The sequence below is a fragment of the Salmo salar genome, chromosome 17, assembly GCF_965601325.2.
Source record: "Salmo salar chromosome 17, fSalSal1, whole genome shotgun sequence".
NCBI lineage: Eukaryota > Metazoa > Chordata > Actinopteri > Salmoniformes > Salmonidae > Salmo > Salmo salar.
In genome coordinates this window covers 59,395,367-59,414,025 of record NC_138307.1, presented here as the reverse complement: position 1 = coordinate 59,414,025, position 18,659 = coordinate 59,395,367, and the positions used below count along the sequence as shown (strand labels likewise).

General features: G+C 41.2%; 1 protein-coding gene across 1 annotated transcript; it reads right to left on the bottom strand.

Annotated features, from left to right (window-relative positions):
- Positions 1-1,069: 1,069 nt before the first annotated feature.
- LOC106576268 (putative polypeptide N-acetylgalactosaminyltransferase 8) lies at positions 1,070-15,636 on the bottom strand. The gene is made up of 11 exons (XM_045699886.2): positions 15,215-15,636; positions 4,655-4,901; positions 4,248-4,414; positions 3,951-4,134; positions 3,641-3,838; positions 3,322-3,436; positions 2,956-3,141; positions 2,553-2,690; positions 2,291-2,386; positions 1,968-2,132; positions 1,070-1,855 (listed from the first exon to the last, which is right to left on the bottom strand). The coding sequence occupies exons 1-11, from the start codon at positions 15,405-15,407 to the stop codon at positions 1,721-1,723; spliced, it is 1,824 nt and encodes a 607-aa protein (XP_045555842.1). The 5' UTR covers positions 15,408-15,636; the 3' UTR covers positions 1,070-1,720.
- Between the last annotated feature and the right edge of the window lie 3,023 nt (positions 15,637-18,659).

Sequence of the window (18,659 nt, the reverse complement as noted above, 5' to 3'; positions counted from 1 at the left end):
AGCTCTTCTGTCTACACCCATTCAACGTCTTTCACACCCTCTTAAGCGTCAGCCCCACCCGTCTCTTTCAGGATTCACATGTGAGGCCATGTGCTAAACAGTGAATACATTCGTGTACTAAACATCCAGAGATTTCAAGACTAAAGGCTGGTTTATACTACGTCTATCAACATGTCTGTATACAGTTGTCATTCATTATTACAGGAAACTCACAATAAGATCATTATTTAAGTTAATGGCGAGCTAATTACAGAAAATAGGTTATGGTTGTGAGTGTGTAGAAACAAAAGCATGGCACTCGACTAGAGCAGTGGTTCCCAAACGTTTTATAGTCCCATACCCCTTAAAACATTCAACCTCCAGCTGCGTACTGCCTCTGGCCCCAGGGTCAGCGCACTCTAAAATGTAGTTTTTTGCCATCATTGTAAGCCTGCCATACACACACTGCACAATACATTTATTAAACATAAGAATGAGTGTGAGTTTTTGTCACAACCCTGCTCGTGGGAAGTAACAAAGAGCTCTTATAGGACCAGGGCACAAATAATAATATAATAACAATCAATCATTTTGCGCTTTATTTAACCATCTTACATATAAAACCTTATTTGTTCATCAAAAATTGTGAATAACTCACCACAGGTTAATGAGAAGGGTGTGCTTGAAAGGATGCACATAACTCTGTATTGGAGAGAGTCAATCTTAAATAATTTTCCACGCACAGTCTGTGCCCGAATTTAGTTTTTCATGCTAGTGAGGGCCGAGAACCCACTCTCACATCAGGTATGTGGTTGCAAAGGGCATTTAGTGTCTTAACAATGTGGAAAAAGTAAAGGGGTCTGAATACTTTCCGAATGCACTGTTTAACTCCCTGCCACCAGAGCTGTAAGAGAGAGGGCCGACCATCCATGGGATAAGTTCATCTCTGAGAGCTCATAGAGCAGTCGAGGATGGGACTTCAAAACTACACTGATGTCAACTCAGCTCTATATGATGTCAATGCAGAAAAATATTCTTTGACCCTCTTTGGTGAAAATCTACAGTGAATCAGTAACAAACCACAAATGAGTGTACATACAGGAATCATATTTATTATTTCTCTGCATTTACATTCAGGACCAAGAAGAACACAGCTCAATAGCATTCCACATTCTGTGAAGAAACTGTACATCTGTCCCCATGAAGTTATGTCCAACCAGCAGTTCACTAAGATCACACAGTCATCTCACTGCTGACCACTGATTGGCTTTTCCAAGTGTAATGATAATGCTGTGTTCATAAAGAAGTGGTAAGGTGGTAATTACCAGTTGTGAAGTCGTAAATATCAGTTGGATGTATTCACGTGCTTTGAACTCGTTGAGAAACTCAGATTGGCTAATGGCCAACAAGCTGCGTCAACCATAAACTAAAAGTACAGCTATCATGTTAGTACAAAAATTATAGTGTTCAAAAACTTTGTGTAAATAATATTTTGTTGTTGCATTTAACTATTGAAAATGCTGTTGAAAAGGTCATTTCCTTAGTAGGTGAGGTCAGCATCTGGGAGATGGGATGATAGACGAGTTTCCCACTGGTAATTACCAGTTGGAGGGGTGTTCAAGTGGATTTTTAACAATCGTATGTGGTAAATACCACCTTCCCACATGCTTATGATCACAGCATAACTCCTATAGTCCTGCTGTATTGTTTCTGGTCCAGTAGGCCTAACTATCTCAGTGTATCAGAAGTCTTTTATCACATTCCGTATTAACCAGTGCTGCCCACTACACTCCTGAATGATGAGCTGGTAGTAAGTGTCCTCCCCTAGGGCAATCTCCAGACATCTCTTTGTCTGCCTGTTCTGGATGGCTTTTCCCTGTAAAACACAGCAAACATTTCACTGTACATCACACTAAAGTCAAAGACATCTCCCGTGTTTCCAACAGTTTATAGGCATCAATTTCCCTATTTCATGTTGGAGTGCTTACCTGTTGAAATTCCCAGAGCATGTGGAATCCCTTCTGCTTGGCCTCGTTGCACTCATACAGTCCTGGGGTTTGAGTGCCAATGTCCATCAGACAGCGATTACTGTTGTACTTGTGAAACTTGATGCCTCCAATGTAGATCTCCCCGCTGGCTCGATAATAACAGTTCTAGACAGAGAGGATAGATATTTAGACTTTTCTGTATCTGTGGTATTGACAGTACTTTGCATTGTGGTATGGGTTGAGTCCCGGCTCTGCTATGGGATGGACCATATTATATATACCATTAGTTAAATTCTAAAATACTAAGCAATGATTCTACAAACCTGTGGATAAAAATAATGGCATCCATGTAAAATAGGTGTGTTCCCCGGAACTGGGCCTTGATCTATACAGAGATCCATCTTCAGGTCATTGACCAGCTGTTGATTTTATGGACACAGATGAAACAGTTATAAAAGTGCAAATTCCTATCCTGATAATGAGTTGGATTTATGACCCTGCATCCTATTGAAGAAATAATGGCATGCACCAAACATAGTTGGTGAGGAAATTCCAGAACAACAAAAACATTTTAGCATCACTCACAGCTCCATAACCAAGCAAGTCACCCAGGGGGTCTAACATGGGATACACGTTATCCAGATACCACTGGAAGGGTTTGCAGTTCAGACTCTTTCTTAACTTCTTCCTCTCTGAAACATCCCCAATGTCTATGCCATGATCCTGTGGTGAGAAAGAGGAAGAGTTCTAAATCAGAAGCACAGGCTATGTGAGTAATCCACCTATTATCTACTTGATGATGGCTTAACGCCATTTTACATAGATCCTATGATCTTTATTATGGCATTGAGTAATAGACCATTTTTATAATATTGACTGTCTAGTCTACCTATTTTTAAACACAAAGCATACATAACAGCAGTGATTGTTATTCCATAGGAGCAGCTGAACAAAAGCTACTTTTTGAATAGTTTCTTGTGTACAGTACCTTCAGTGGGAGGTTCCAGGCGACGTTGACATTATGTTTGTATTCATCCATCCAGACCTCAGCCACTCTCAGAGCATTCCTCTTCATTGTAATGCTCAGGTCTGGGAGATAGGGTTTATGGGCCCTCTCGATGTGGGCTATTTTAGAACAAGGTATGACCTCGACACTTCCACCACACAGCCACACCTAGACACACCAAACACCAAGAGACAAGGACGAGTTTATAGATATGGACTGAAGTGTCTGGATGTTGGACGTAGATTGGTTTGTTCAAACTGAACGACTCAAGAACAGAAAGCAATTCTGCAAACACAAGTCTGCTTTGATTTCTAACATTCATTCATAAACTGTAGCAGAGGGGCTTACCCGGATACCCAGTTCAACATTTTCACCTCCATAGATCTTCATACCACCATCCAGAGCACCAATTTCCCCAAAGAACAGGCGATCAACCACTAGTATGCCCATAATGGAGGGGCTCCTGACAAACATACACAACAAATCATGGTAATTTCTAAAAGGGGAGATGTGACATTCATTTTAATGAATAGATAACGCAAAATGACAATACAGGTGTAAATATTAGGTAAGATTTTTCGCCCAAAGCTGTGCTTTCCTTTTCGCCTATTCAAACAGACTTGTGAAACAGGACTATCATCCGATGATGAAATCACAAACAACTCACTTTCCTGGCTGTGACGCATCTTTTAAGTCATACCACTCAGGTCTGAAGGACTCGTACATACACCACAGGGCCCAGTCAAAGGCATTTGCACTCGGCAAATAACGTGTGACTGTCAAGTCATCGAAATGGACTTTGTCAAACACCGGTGACAACACCAACGTGCGGTCCTCCTTTATCCGAGCTAACAGAGGCTCTGCCCTGTTCACAGACACACAGAGTGAAAACATTGCGTTAAAGGAGACTTTAACATTGTGTTAAAAGAGAAAAAAATATCACTGAGTGTCTTTATAATATAAACCATTCAGACTACCATTCCACGTGGACTTCTATGTGGGCATCCAAGATGGCCACCACGTCTCCTTCAGCTTCCCTCCACCCTGAGAGGCGGGCCTGTGTGAGACCGAGCTGCTCCAGGTGTCTCACTCTCTTCACCAGGCCCGGACGCTCTTCATGGATGAAGCTGATGTAGGCATCCAACTTCTCCTTTAGGTCCTCTGGGAAAGCAGACACTTGCAAATCACAAATCAACAATGGTTGAAAGCCACACTTGAGTTCAAATATACTTTCAAATGTTTCTATGCGGAGAGCCTTGACAAATTAGGCGAACCATTGGAGCTGTGGTCATCCACCAGTATGATGTCTTTGAGCAGGCGTTGGGGGGTCTTGTTTATGATGCTGCGGACGGCTCTCTTGATGATTGACAGGGCCTCGTCCAAGTAGATCAACACCACGCTGATGGTGGGCAGGTCATGGGGGTACTGGTGATTAGCACACCTGACAGGCACAACAAAAACATTTGGTCTACCTCATATCATTCATTCACTTCACCAAAGCTGCTGTTTCACTCTTAAAGTTAGTCCATTTCAAAGTCATTCGTCAAATTGCATTAAAAGTGCTGGAGATGGAATTGACCTTGAATGACCGCAATGGAACAGACTGCTTAGAATTCAGAAGTCTTGAGTTATCCATCATTTTTTGTGTAGAGGTGGCAGAGAGATGAGGAAAAGGATTTACTTAGGATCACGGGTATCAGGGATTTCTCTGTTCAGGGGTAGTCTGTCACTCAGGAAGACGTTGTATCCATACATCTGAAACAGCCTCTCTGCCTCTTTCTGCTCCTCCTCTGAGAGCTCATCACCCCAGCTTGTAAACAGAGCTGAGTTGGGGTACATCTTCTTCACCACCTTCCTCTCCTTCTTGACCTCGGTAGCCTTCACAGCCTGCCCCTCTTTCAGACTGATCCCGTTGTTGACTGACTTCACTGTGGACACATGACAGCTGCTCATTAATTGGTTGTTTCTGTGTATTTCAGATTGTTTAAGGCTGCCAGAATCAATGAAAGTCACTCCTTTTGATACACACAGATTATGACCTAGTTTACATAACTACTGTTTGCATTTGATTTTTAAAAAGTTGATTAATAAGGTTTGTTCTGCCCTGGAGGATTACCTTGAAGTAAATGTTGTAAATTTGTAAAAGTAAACAATGTGGCAAATTTTGGCACACAGAAGTTGGTAGATCAAAATGTAACACATTTTGTACAACAAACAACAGTATGCACGATTAAAGAACATTCTAAAATTATTATTGGACATATTTTATAGATTTTAGCTAATCCTTTACTTGTTTATTTAAACCCTTTATTTAATTGACAATAAATGTGACCGACCGCCTCAATTCAGTTTTATGTTGTAAAATTTTAAATTGTGTTTTTTACATTAGATAAAAGTAGAGACTCAGAGCTAGAAAATGGTATATCATACACTGCAGTTGAGGAACAATGCAAAAGTAATTCTGCATTGAAAGTTGATCAACTTGGAAGAAAATGGCCCTTGGTACATCTACTAGACAACTCTTCTTTGCCTTCACCTATTCAGCAATGTTCACACCCTCTTAAGCCTTAGCCGCACCCGTCTCTTTAAGGATTCTCATGTGAGGACGTGCTAAACGGAGTAAATAGTTTAGTAAACAACCAAAGATTTCAATACAAAAAGTAGTAGCCTACAATAATGAAAAACTCTAGGTAAAAATACACTTTATCTAGTCCTTGGCCTATATCCTAATCTAACTTTGATGCAGGTCATGTTGTTCTTTACATTACCGTCTCTGGTAAACACAAAAACAAAGTGTCCAGATAAAAATATGTTATACATTTTTGGAATTTTTTGATTACGCTTACACACTAAATTGATGGGTCATGTGAAGGAAATGCCTCTCTCTAATGTCAATATGCCTTTTCTCCTGCTATTTCGGTTAGTTCTTATTGTTTTATTTAACTGTAGAGGCCCCAGTCCCCCCAGCAACATCTAGCTAAGTGGATGGGTCACTATTGTCTAGACATGTACAGTAAACATGTTCATGAAATACAGTAGATGGCCGTAATCACCTGGATATCTTGATGGGTCATGCAATCATATGGCGAAGTGGAGTCTTTTGTTTAGACATGTGAACATGTTTAGACATGTATAGACATCTTGTTAAATCCAAGATGCCGTAGCAGTCGGACGTGTGTTTGTCTTGTCCCGTGTATATAGTCTTTCTTCGTTTTTTTCGTATATATTTTAATCTCACTTTCCATCTAAGAACTAAATATAGTTTCCTGCAATCCGCCTCACCCAATGTGGTACAGATATGCTATTTTTATACTTTTTAACTGGAACCTCCATCAGAGGCTAGCCAGCAAACTAGCTACAAGCTAGTAGTCATTGTTAGCCACTGCTAGTGGTCTTCACTTTTAGCTCGGACACCAGCTAGCTTTAGCTCGGTCAATACCTGCCAGTCTGCACAGCGCGATATCAACCCAGAGCATATCGAAGCATATCAGACTGCTTTTCTCTACCACATCACTGGATTCCTGCCGCAAGCTCTGGACCATTACACTGGATCATCGCAGCTAGCTAGCTGCAATCGAGTGGCTATTGCTGGCTAACGCTCTGTCCTGAAGCAAGAACCAGTTAGCCTTGAGCTAGCCTCGAGCTATGCCCATCTCCCGACTGGCCGACGAATGTATACCAGCTAACTCTTGGGCTACAATACCTCTTTTGCCAATTGGCCTGGACCCTTTATTGTCGACACCGAGCCCCGTTGATCCATCACGACTGGTCTGCTGACGTAATCGTCCGATGTGGCCTGAGGATTTTCCATTGCGATGTCACCGAAGACCCATCTGCTAGCTCCGGCCTGCTAGCTTTCTGAACGTCGTGGCTCCCGCTCGCCTAGCGTAGTAGCGACTACCAAACGGCTCCCTGACTCACATATTGCTGCTCATTGGACCCTATGATCACTCAGCTACACAGCTGATGCCTGCTGGACTGTTCACTAACATGGTACCTCATGTTGTTTATCTGTCAACCCAAGCCTTGAACTCAGGTCCTGTGTGTACCTAACTGACCCTCTCTGCCCATTCATTGCCATTTACCCGTTGTTGTCCTAACTCTCCTGATCAACACCTGTGATTGCTTTATGCCTCTCTCTAATGTCAATATGCCTTTTCTCCTACTATTTCGGTTAGTTCTTATTGTTTTATTTAACTGTAGAGCCCCCAGTCCCACTAAACATGCCTTAGATAGCTCTTTTGTTTCCCCCCCCCTCACACATGCGGAGACCTCACCAGGCTTAACTGGTGCCTCCAAAGATGCAACCTCTCTCATTGTCACTCAATGCCTAGGTTTCCTCCACTGTTCTCACACCCTACCATACCCTTGTCTGTACATTATGCCCTGAATCTATTCTACCACGCCCAGAAATCTGCTCCTTTTATTCTCTGTTCCCAACGCACTAGATGACCAGTTCTTATAGCCTTTAGCCAGACCTTTATCCTACTCCTCCTCTGTTCCTCTGGTGATGTAGAGGTTAACCCAGGCCCTGTAGCCCTCAGTACTACACCTATTCCCCAGGCGCTCTCATTTGTTGACTTCTGTAACAGTAAAGGCCTTGGTTTCATGCATGTTAATATCAGAAGCCTCCTCCCTACGTTTGTTTTATTCACTGCTTTAGCACACTCAGCCAACCCTGATGTCCTAGCCGTGTCTGAATCCTGGCTTAGGAAGGCCACCAAAAATTCCAAAATTTCCATCCACAACTAAAACATTTTCCGTCAAGATAGAACTGCCAAAGAGGGCGGAGTTGCAATCTACTGCAGAGATAGCCTGCAGAGTTCTGTCATGCTTTCCAGGTCTGTGCCAAAACAGTTCGAGCTTCTACTTTTAAAAATCCACCTTTCCAGAAATAAGTCTCTCACTGTTGCCGCTTGTTATAGACCACCCCCTCAGCCCCCAGCTGTGCCCTGGACACCATATGTGAATTGATTGCCACCCATCTATCTTCAGAGTTCGTACTGTTAGGTGACCTAAACTGGGATATGCTTAACAACCCAGCCGTCCTACAATCTAAGCTAGATGCCCTCAATCTCAGACAAATTTCAAGGAACCTACAAGGTACAACCCTAAATCCGTAAACATGGGCACCCTCATAGATATCATCCTGACCAACTTGCCCTCTAAATACACCTCTGCTGTCTTCAACCAGGATCTCAGCAATCACTGCCTCATTGCCTGCGTCCGTTATGGGTCCGCGGTCAAACGACCTGTCTAACGCTCACTGTCTAACGCTCCCTAAAACATTTCAGCTGGCGGGCCTTTCTAATCGAACTGGCCCGGGTATCCTGGAAGGATATTGACCTCATCCTGTCAGTAGAGGACGTCTGGTTGTTCTTTAAAAGTGCTTTCCTCACCATCTTAAATAAGCATGCCCCTTTCAAAAAATGTAGAACTAAGAGCAGATATAGCCCTTGGTTCACTCCAGACTTTACTGCCCTCGACCAGCACAAAAACATCCTGTGGTGTACAGCATTAGCATTGAATAGCCCCCGCGATATGCAACTTTTCAGGGAAGTCAGGAACCAATATACACAGGCAGTTAGAAAAGCAAAGGCTAGCTTTTTCAAACAGAAATTTGCATCTTGTAGCACTAATTCCCAAAAAGTTTGGGAGACTGTAAAGTCCATGGAGAATAAGAGCACCTCCTCCCAGCTGCCCACTGCACTGAGGCTAGGAAACACTGTCACCTCCGATAAATCTACGATAATCTAGAATTTCAAGAAGCTTTTTTCTACGGTTGGCCATGCTTTCCACCTGGCTACCCCTCCCCCGGCCAACAACTCTGCACAATGCTTCTCCTTCACCCAAATCCAGATAGCTGATGTTCTGAAAGAGCTGCAAAATCTGGACCCCTACAAATCAGCTGGGTTAGACAATCTGGACCCTCTTTTTCTAAAATTATCCGCCGAAATTGTTGCAACCCTTATTACTAGCCTGTTCAACCTCTCTTTCGTATCGTCTGAGATCCCTAAAGATTGTAAAGCTAACGCGGTCATCCCCCTCTTCAAAGGGGGAGACACTCTAGACCCAAACTGTTACAGACCTATATCCATCCTGCCCTGCCTTTCTAAAGTCTTCGAAAGCCAAGTTAAAACCTGTTGGGGCTAGGGGGTAGCAATGAACCCTGAGACGGGATTGCTAGCAAGGCTGGAAATTCAAAACATCAAAAATCGAATAATTTCAATTTCTCAAACAATCAACTATTTTACACAATTTAAAAGATAAACACCTCCTTAATCTAACCACATTGTTCGATTTTCAAAGAGGCTTTACGGCAAAAGCATAAAGTTAGATTATGTTAGGACAGTACATAGCCACAAAAGTACAAACATCCATTTTCAATTCAAGGTCAGGCGTCACCAAAAGCAGAAACCAGCTAAAATTATGCACTAACCTTTGACAATCTCCATCAGATGACACTCCTAGGACATTATGTTATACAATAGATGCATTTTTTGTTCCATCAAGTTCATATTTATATCCAAAAACAGCATTTTACAGTAGCGGTGAAATTCAGATTTTTTTCTTCTCTGAAATGCTTCCGGTGAACAACGTTACAAATTACAAAATTACTATTCGAAAACATTGGTAAATTATAATATTGTCATTCAAATATTCATAGTTTAACATTTCGTAAATGCTACTGCATTGCCAGATTTCAAAATAACTTTACTGGGAAATCACAATTTGCAATAAACCGGGTGCTGTGCGAAGAACAATAGGCTAGGCTATACAGGTTAGCACCATCTTGTAACCATGTAATATCAAAATTACTATTGTCAATAATCCCTTACCTTTGATTATCTTCATCCATTGGCACTTCCAGGAATCCCATGTCCACAACAAATGTGGTTTCTTTCAACAAAGTTCATAATAGATGTCCAAATAACTCCAAGTTGTTAGCGCTTCGGTAGGCTACTAAAAAGTAGCGTGGGGGGGGGGGGGGGGGAGTCACGGCGAAAAGTAAAAAAAATTATCTATTTACGTTCGTTCAAACATGTCAAACGTTGTTTTGCATCAATCTTTAGAGCCATTTTTAACGTGAAACATCAGTAATGTTTCAACCCGACCTCTCCTGTGTCTTGAAAAACGTATTTGAAAAATGTATCGCATCACATGATTGCGCAGGTGCAGCCAATAATGAAGTGACGACATCCCAGGGAGGTCAACTTCTCTTCCTTGTCATCCGGTCTCTGTTCATCATAGACGCTTCAAACAACTTTATAAAGATCGTTGACATCTAGTGGAAGCCGTAGGAAGTGCGAAATGAATCCTTTGTCACTGTGTTATCTATAACAATGACTCAAAAAAAATAGTACAGCCACAAAATTATTATTTTTTCTCAGGTTTTTTGCCTGCCATATGAGTTTTGTTATACTTACAGACACCATTCAAACAGTTTTAGAAAATTCAGAGTGTTTTCTATCCAAATCTGGTAATAATATGCATATCCTAGCTTCTGAGTTGGTGTAGGAGGCAGTTAAAAATGGGCACATGTTTTTTTCAAAATTCTCAATACTGCCCCCTGGCCCCAACAGGTTAACAAACAGATAACCGACCATTTCGAATCCCACCATACCTTCTCCACTATGAAATCTGGTTTCCGGGCTGGTCATGGGTGCACCTCAGCCACGCTCAAGGTCCTAAACGATATCATAACCGCCATCGATAACAAACAGTACTGTGCAGCCGTCTTTATCGACCTGGCCACGGCTTTCGATTCTGTCAATCACCGCATTCTTATCGGCAGACTCAATATCCTGGGTTTCTCAAATGACTGCCTCGCCTGGTTCACCAACTACTTCTCAGATAGAGTTCAGTGTGTCAAATCGGAGGGCCTGTTGTCTGGACCTCTGGCAGTCTCAATGGGGGAGCCATAGGGTTCAATTCTTGGGCCGACTCTTTTCTCTGTATATATCAATGATGTCGCTCTTGCTGCTGGTGATTCTCTGATCCACCTCTACGCAGACGACACCTTTCTGTATACAGTTGAAGTCGGAAGTTTACATATACCTTAGCCAAATACATTTAAACTCAGTTTTTCACAATTCCTGACATTTAATCCTAGTAAAAATTCCCTGTTTTAGGTCAGTTAGGATCACCACTTTATTTTAAGAATGTAAAATGTCAGAATAATAGTAGAGAGAATTATTTATTTCAGCTTTTATTTATTTCATCACATTCCCAGTGGGTCAGAAGTTCACATACACTCAATTAGTATTTGGTAGCATTGCCTTTAAATTGTTTAACGTGGGTCAAAAGTTTCGGGTAGCCTTCCACAAGCTTCCCACAATAAGTTGGGTGAATTTTGGCCCATTCCTCCTGACAGAGCTGGTGTAACTGAGTCAGGTTTTTAGGCCTCCTTGCTCACACATGCTTTTTCAGTTCTGCCCACAAATTTTCGACTTGATTGAGGTTAGGGCTTTGTGATGGCCACTACAATACCTTGACTTTGTTGTCCTTAAGCCATTTTGCCACAACTTTGGAAGTATGCTTGGGGTCATTGTCCATTTGGAAGACCCATTTGCGACCAAGCTTTAACTTCCTGACTGATGTCTTGAGATGTTGCTTCAATATATCCACATAATTTTTCTGCTTCATGATGCCATCTATTTTGTGAAGTGCACTAGGCCCTCCTGCAGCAAAGCACCCCCACAACATGATGCTGCCACCCCCGTGCTTCATGGTTGGGATGGTGTTATTCGGCTTGCAAGCCCGCCCCCCTTTTCCTCCAAACATAACAATGGTCCTTATGACCAAACAATTCTATTTTTGTTTCATCAGACCAGAGGACATTTCTCAAAAAAGTACGATCTTTGTCCCCATGTGCAGTTGCAAACCGTAGTCTTTCTTTTTTATGGCGATTTTTTTAGCAGTGGCTTCTTCCTTGCTGAGCGCCCTTTCAGGTTATGCCTATAAAGGAGTCGTTTTACTGTGGATATAGATACTTTTGTACCTGTTTCCTCCAGCATCTTCACATGGTCCTTTGCTGTTGTTCTGGGATTGATTTGCACTTTTCGCACCAAAGTACGTTCATCTCTAGGAGATAGAATGCATCTCCTTCCTGAGCGGTATTATGGCTGCGTGGTCCAGCCTAATCTTATTACATTTGCACACATTGTACACAGATTTTTCTATTGTGTAATTGACTGTATGTTTGTTTATCCCATGTGTAACTCTGTGTTGTTGTTTTTGTCGCACTGCTTTGCTTTATCTTCGCCAGGACGCAGTTGTAAATAAGATCTTGTTCTCAACTGGCCTTCCTGGTTATATAAAGGTGAAATATATATTTTTTAAGAAATTTAAAAAACATGTAGCTTACTAGCTAGCTAGCTAAACAATCAACCGGATAATCCCAACTCATGTTACTACCAATACAAACATTATCATACCTGTAGTATGAACCTTTAGGTAGCTAAAGCTAACAACTAGGTTCAATGTCAGCTAGCTAACATTAGACTATAACTAGCAATGCAAATGGATTTCTGATTTGAATAACATTTCAACACAGATCACACACGTAACGTTAGCTAGCGATCCAGCAAGCTAACGTTCGCTAGCTAGCTAACTGTATGATTTAACTTGCAATGAAAACAACTTTGACAAAATTAGAAACTTAGAATATCTGAAAATGTTGCATGACTTTTACTCATATACATGGATGAACGCTTCACGGCAGACTGGAACCATTTAACTCCATTTTGATTGTAGCTACATTTTATTTGGCCAGCATTGTGTCAACTCATTTCATTTCATATTGACTGTGGTGTGTGCAGAAAGTAGCCCATCACTTTTTCCAACTGATCTGTCAATAGCGCCTGCTAAATTCAGGGCATCAATGTTGTTGAGAAAAGCAGAAAAACTTTTGTACTTCTCTATGGCTAACCTTGCAAATTTTCAAAACCAGAGCGTGGTAGAAAGGACTATCAACACATACTGAGCAGTTTATGTTATAGACAGAAGCATGCTACATGGCACACCAATCCAAATTCACCTCCCAGAATGTCCATCCCATTCATTATCTCAGCCAATAATGGCTAGCAGGAAAGTTCCTGTCTTTTTCCGTGGTTAAACCAACTAGTCTCGTAATTTAAATGTTTTATTCGTATTTACAGATGGAATACAAGTTTGTTATTAACGCACATGAAAGTTCACTTTCCAGAAGGCATTTCTGCCTTAAAACACAGTTTTATAAAAAAAATAATGTTTACTTTCAAATGCCTCTCCTATGAAATAGTGATGTGTGACATACGCCTAGTTTCCTGAACAAGTCACAAATTCCCTTTCACAATAATCCATGTCAAATGTGAAATAACTTTTTGGGAGATCAACTCTAGATGTAGGCTCATGCTAGACTCAAATTGGTTCTCAATTAAATAAAGGGTTTAACAAAACTTAAATGCATTTAATAAATAAAGATCTTTAGGGTTACGGTATATTTTGGAGTGTTATACATTTTCATAAACAATGTGGGATGGCAGTATCAAATGTATGTGAGTGTAGGTACAATATGTGAACCAGTGGAGTCTTCTCAGAGGAGGAAGGGGAGGACCATCCTCCTCAGTGAAATTTCATAGAAATAAAAACATTAACATTATATTTATAGATAAAACTATACTAAATATATTCATATGTCACCAAATAATTTATTCAAATACACTGTTTTGCAATGAAGGTCTAAAGTAACTTCAAAATCACTGTCTGGGGTAGCACCATGGTGTAGCCGGAGGACATCTAGCTTCCGTCCTCCTCTGGCTAAATTGACTTCAATACAAAACCTAGGAGGCTCGTAGGCCTCACCTCCTTCCATAGACATACATGGTAATTGTGACCACTTCCATTGGACTTCCTCCAACCAATCAAAGCTTTATCAATATGAACTGACATGTTGTCCATCCAATCATAGAATTAGGATCAGAGAACGAACCTAGTGTGTGGAAAGTGAGAATATGATTCACTGGAATGAATCAGTCAACATAATAGTGATGACAGATGTGAGTAAATGTTTTATAAGGCCTACAGCTGCATAGGCCTGCATGATGCAAACATGCATAAAGCAAGCTCAGCCCTGTGAGTTCTGTTGTCTATCAGTTGTTGTCTATGTGTCTGGGTAGAGTAAACCCCCTGCTAATCCAGTCTAAATATAATTTATATCAACAAATATAAGTTAGCTGCAATTTGACAGGGGTTTCATCCACACCTGGGCCAGGAGTCTTTCTCAGGAGTTTTTTTTAAACCATGTGACCTGATTAGTAAAACCCGGTCCCATCATAGCCCATATAAAACCTTTTTACAACTGATTAATCACTGTCATACTTTATAGGGTCCAGAGTTTTCCTAGTTAGGTTAGCATATAAGGAACAACTCCAGGCCCCAGGGGGTAAAAATTGCCCCACCACTCTGGGACCTATGGTGCCACCAGTCTTCTTGCAGTTGTCAGTTATCAGGTATGTGGATGATCAGGGATTTATTCCAGAACGTTTCTTGAGCTACTTTGATGTGTCAAGTGGGCGAGATGCGCAGTCTGTGTTTGACTTTGTGAATTTTGAGAGTTAACTTCATAGAGTTGTGCAAACCTATGATGGCACAGCTGTAATGGAGTGTATCTGCTATTTATATTTACAGCTAAGTCCCCTCCTGTTCCATGATTAAGAGGTGATGACCACGTCACTCCACTACCATTGTCAACTCTCTCATTACATGAACTGAAGTCACTTCTCATGTGCAGGCTCATTTATTTTATTTAACCTTTATTTAACTAGGCAAGTCAGTTAAGAACAAATTCTTATTTACAATGACGGCCAAACCCGGACGACGCTGGGCCAATTGTGCACCCCCCTATGGGAATCCCAACCATGGCCGGATGTGATACAGCTTGGATTCAAACCAGTGACGCCTCTTGCACTGAGATGCAGTGCCTTAGACTGCTGTGCCACTCGGGAGTCCAGTTATTGTGAGTAAGGGTACAATTACTTTTTCACACTAAGGAATTTGGTGTTGCATAACTTCATTAAGTAAATAAAACAAGTGTCCATTTTTTGTATTATTTGTAAACTCAGGTTCCCTTTATCTAATATTAGGCTTTGGTTGAAGATCTGATAATATTCAGCATCAAACATATGCAATAATAGAGAAAATCTGAAAGGGGGCCAATACTTTTTCACAGCACTTTTAAATGAAGGAGATTGACACTCACCCAACTTCTCGATGTGAGCCTCCATCTTCTCCAGCCTGTTGAGCATGTCCTGGCCCCTGACCGAGTCATCCTGATGGGCCCTCTGCAGTCTTTCCCCATGAGAATGAACCTCCCGCTTAATGGATGTGATGTAGAGTATTCCAGCGGCCATGGCCAGCAAAGAAGCCAGCCCTCGAACCCAGCTTTGCCTCATCGTCCTTCTGCGTGTGAGCGCTCAGCCTGGGGATACCTCTCTCACTGAGATCCAGGCTCGCCTGAATGAGGGAGGGGTGATGTAATAGAAAGTTACAAGTGAAGAAAAGAGAAGAGCAGTCGCAGATAGTCAATCAAAAATCGATTTATTTTACTAAACAGAGAGTAACCTCCAGCACAGAAGCAGAGAACATGTCTAACTGGCGTTCTCTGGAAACACCCTTGTACCCTATCCTTAAATACCAGCCTGGGAGGCTTGTAGGAAGTCAAAAGGCAGTGACTTTGTCAGCTGCTACAGAATCACAGTGTTTCACACAATATAATAGTAATCAGTGTATCCTCTGTCATTGTACCTACAGTCTTGTGTCAACCATATCAGCAGTTACGAGTTTAATCCATAACATACAGCCTCTAATCTAGTGACCATCAACCCGAGTGTTACAAATAGAACACTGGAAATCACCTGTATTACACAAACTCTAAATTAAATATGTGACCGACCGGCTCGATTCAGTCTTATGTAGCAAAATATGAAAGTAGACTTAGCGCTAGAAAATGGTATATCATACATGACAGTTGAGAAACAATGGAAAAGTAATTTGAAAGTTGAAAACTTTGAATGTTGATAAACTTGAAACCCCAGTTTTGAGAAAATGGCAGTGGAATGTTTTGTTAGACCTACTGGAGAGCTCTTCTGTCTACACCCATTCAACGTCTTTCACACCCTCTTAAGCGTCAGCCCCAACTGTCTCTTTAAGGATTCACATGTGAGGCCATGTGCTAAACAGTGAATACAGTCGTGTACTAAACATCCAGAGATTTCAAGACTAAAGGCTGGTTTACACTATGTCTATCAACATGTCTGTATACAGTTGTCATTCATTATTACAGGAAACTCACAACAAGATCATTATTTAACCTGTTGGGGGTAGGGGGCAGTATTTGCACGGCCAGATAAAAAACGTACCCCATTCAATCTGGTTATCACCCTTCTTTACCATTTGGATAGTGTCTTGAACGCACGAACAAAACAGAGGATATTTGAACATAACTATGGATTATTTTGAACCAAACCAACATTTGTTATTGAAGTAGAAGTCCTGGGAGTGCATTCTGACGAAGAACAGCAAAGGTAATAACATTTTTCTTATAGTAAATCGGACTTTGGTGAGGGCTAAACTTGCTGGGTGTCTAAATAGCTAGCCCTGTGATGCTATCTACTTAGAATATTGCAAAATGTGCTTTCACCGAAAAGCTATTTTAAAATCGGACATAGCGAGTGCATAGAGGAGTTCTGTATCTATAATTCTAAACATAATTGTTATGTTTTTTGTGAACGTTTATCGTGAGTAATTTAGTAAATTCACCGGAAGTTTGCGGGGGGTATGCTAGTTCTGAACGTCACATGCTAATGTAAAAAGCTGGTTTTTGATATAAATATGAACTTGATTGAACAAAACATGCATGTATTGTATAACATAATGTCCTAAGATTGTCATCTGATGAAGATCATCAAAGGTTAGTGCTGCATTTAGCTGTGATTTGGGTTTATGTGACATTATATGCTAGCTTGAAAAATGGGTGTCTGATTATTTCTGGCTGGGTACTCTGCTGACAATCTAATGTTTTGCTTTCGTTGTAAAGCCTTTTTGAAATCGAACAGTGTGGTTAGATTAACGAGAGTCTTGTCTTTAAAATGGTGTAAAATAGTCATATGTTTGAGAAATTGAAGTAATAGCATTTCTAAGGTATTTGAATAACGCGCCACAGGATTCCACTGGCTGTTACGTAGGTGGGACGAAATCGTCCCACTGGCCCTAGAGAAGTTAAGTTAATGGCGAGCTAATTACAGAAAATAGCTTATGGTTGTGAGTGTGACAAAGCAAAAGCCGGGTATTCTACTAGAGCAGTGGTTTCCAAACTTTTTATAGTCCCGTACCTCTTCAAACATTCAACCTCCAACTGCACACTGCCTCTGGCCCCATAGCCAGCGCACTCTCAAATATTGTTGTTTGCCATCATTGTAAGCCTGCCACACACACTACATGATACATTTATTAAACATAAGAATGAGTGTGAGTTTTTGTCATAACCCGGCTCGTAGGAAGTGAAAAAGAGCTCTTATAGGACCAGGGCACAAATAATAATATAATAACAATCAATAATGTTGTCCTTTATTTAACCATCTTACATATAAAACCTTATTTGTTCATTGAAAATTGTGAATAACTCAGGTTAATGAGAAGGGTGTGCTTGAAAGGATGCACATAACTCTGAAATGTTGGGTTGTATTGGAGAGAGTGCCCGTATTTAGTTTTTCATGCTAGTGAGGGCCAAGAACCCACTCTCACATCAGGTATGTGGTTGCAAAGGGCATCAGTTTCTTAACAGCGCGATTTGCTTAGGCAGGATACTCTGAGCGCAGCCCAATCCAGAAATCTGGCAGTTGCTTCTGATTAAATTCAATTTTCACAGAACTGCTTGTTGCAATTTCGATGAGGCTCTCTTGTTCAGATATCAGTAAGTGGACTGGAGGCAGGGCATGAAAGCGATAACGAATCCAGTTGTTTGTGTCATCCGTTTCGGGAAAGTACCTGCGTAATTATGCACCCAATTCACTCAAGGTGCTTCGCTAAATCATATTTGACATTGTCCGTAAGCTTGTGTTCATTTGCACACACAAAATTATACAATGATTGAAAGACCTGTGTGTTGTCCTTGTTAAAGCAGACAGAGAAGAGCTCCAACTTCTTAATCATAGCCTCAATTTTGTCCCGCACATTGAATATAGTTGCAGAGAGTCCCTGTAATCCTACATTTAGATTCAGGTGAGAAAAAACATCACCCAGATAGGCCAGTCGGAAACTCGTCATCATGCAAGTGGTCAGACAAGTGAAAATGATGTCAGTAAAGAAATGAGGGGGCATGAACAACAGGTATAGGCCAATCAAAAGGTTCTTTATTGTAAACCAAAAACTTAACTTTAAACAAAGAAAAAGGAATGAGGTGTGGAAATGTCATAATGTCGGGTGTATGTAAAGTGCATGGATGCATGAATCTGTGTGTGTGAACATGACTGAGTGGAAACTAAATAAACCTACAAAGGAACAAACAAAACAGGATCATACCTGGAGGAGCAGAGAGAGAGAGGGAGAGAGAGAGAGTGGTTAGTGAAGCAGTTTTAAATACCCTGAGCCCAGGTGGCTCCAATCACGTCAGCTCCAATCACTAACGACCCTCATCTGCCTGCAGG

Coding starts and splice junctions, on each gene's coding strand:
- LOC106576268 (XM_045699886.2), bottom strand. CDS start 15,407: ATGAGGCAAAGCTGGGTTCGAGGGCTGGCTTCTTTGCTGGCCATGGCC. Junction 4,902..15,214: donor GGCTCACATCGAGAAGTTGG/GTGAGTGTCAAT, acceptor ATGTGTCCACAG/TGAAGTCAGTCAACAACGGG. Junction 2,691..2,955: donor CCTGGAACCTCCCACTGAAG/GTACTGTACACA, acceptor TTCTCACCACAG/GATCATGGCATAGACATTGG.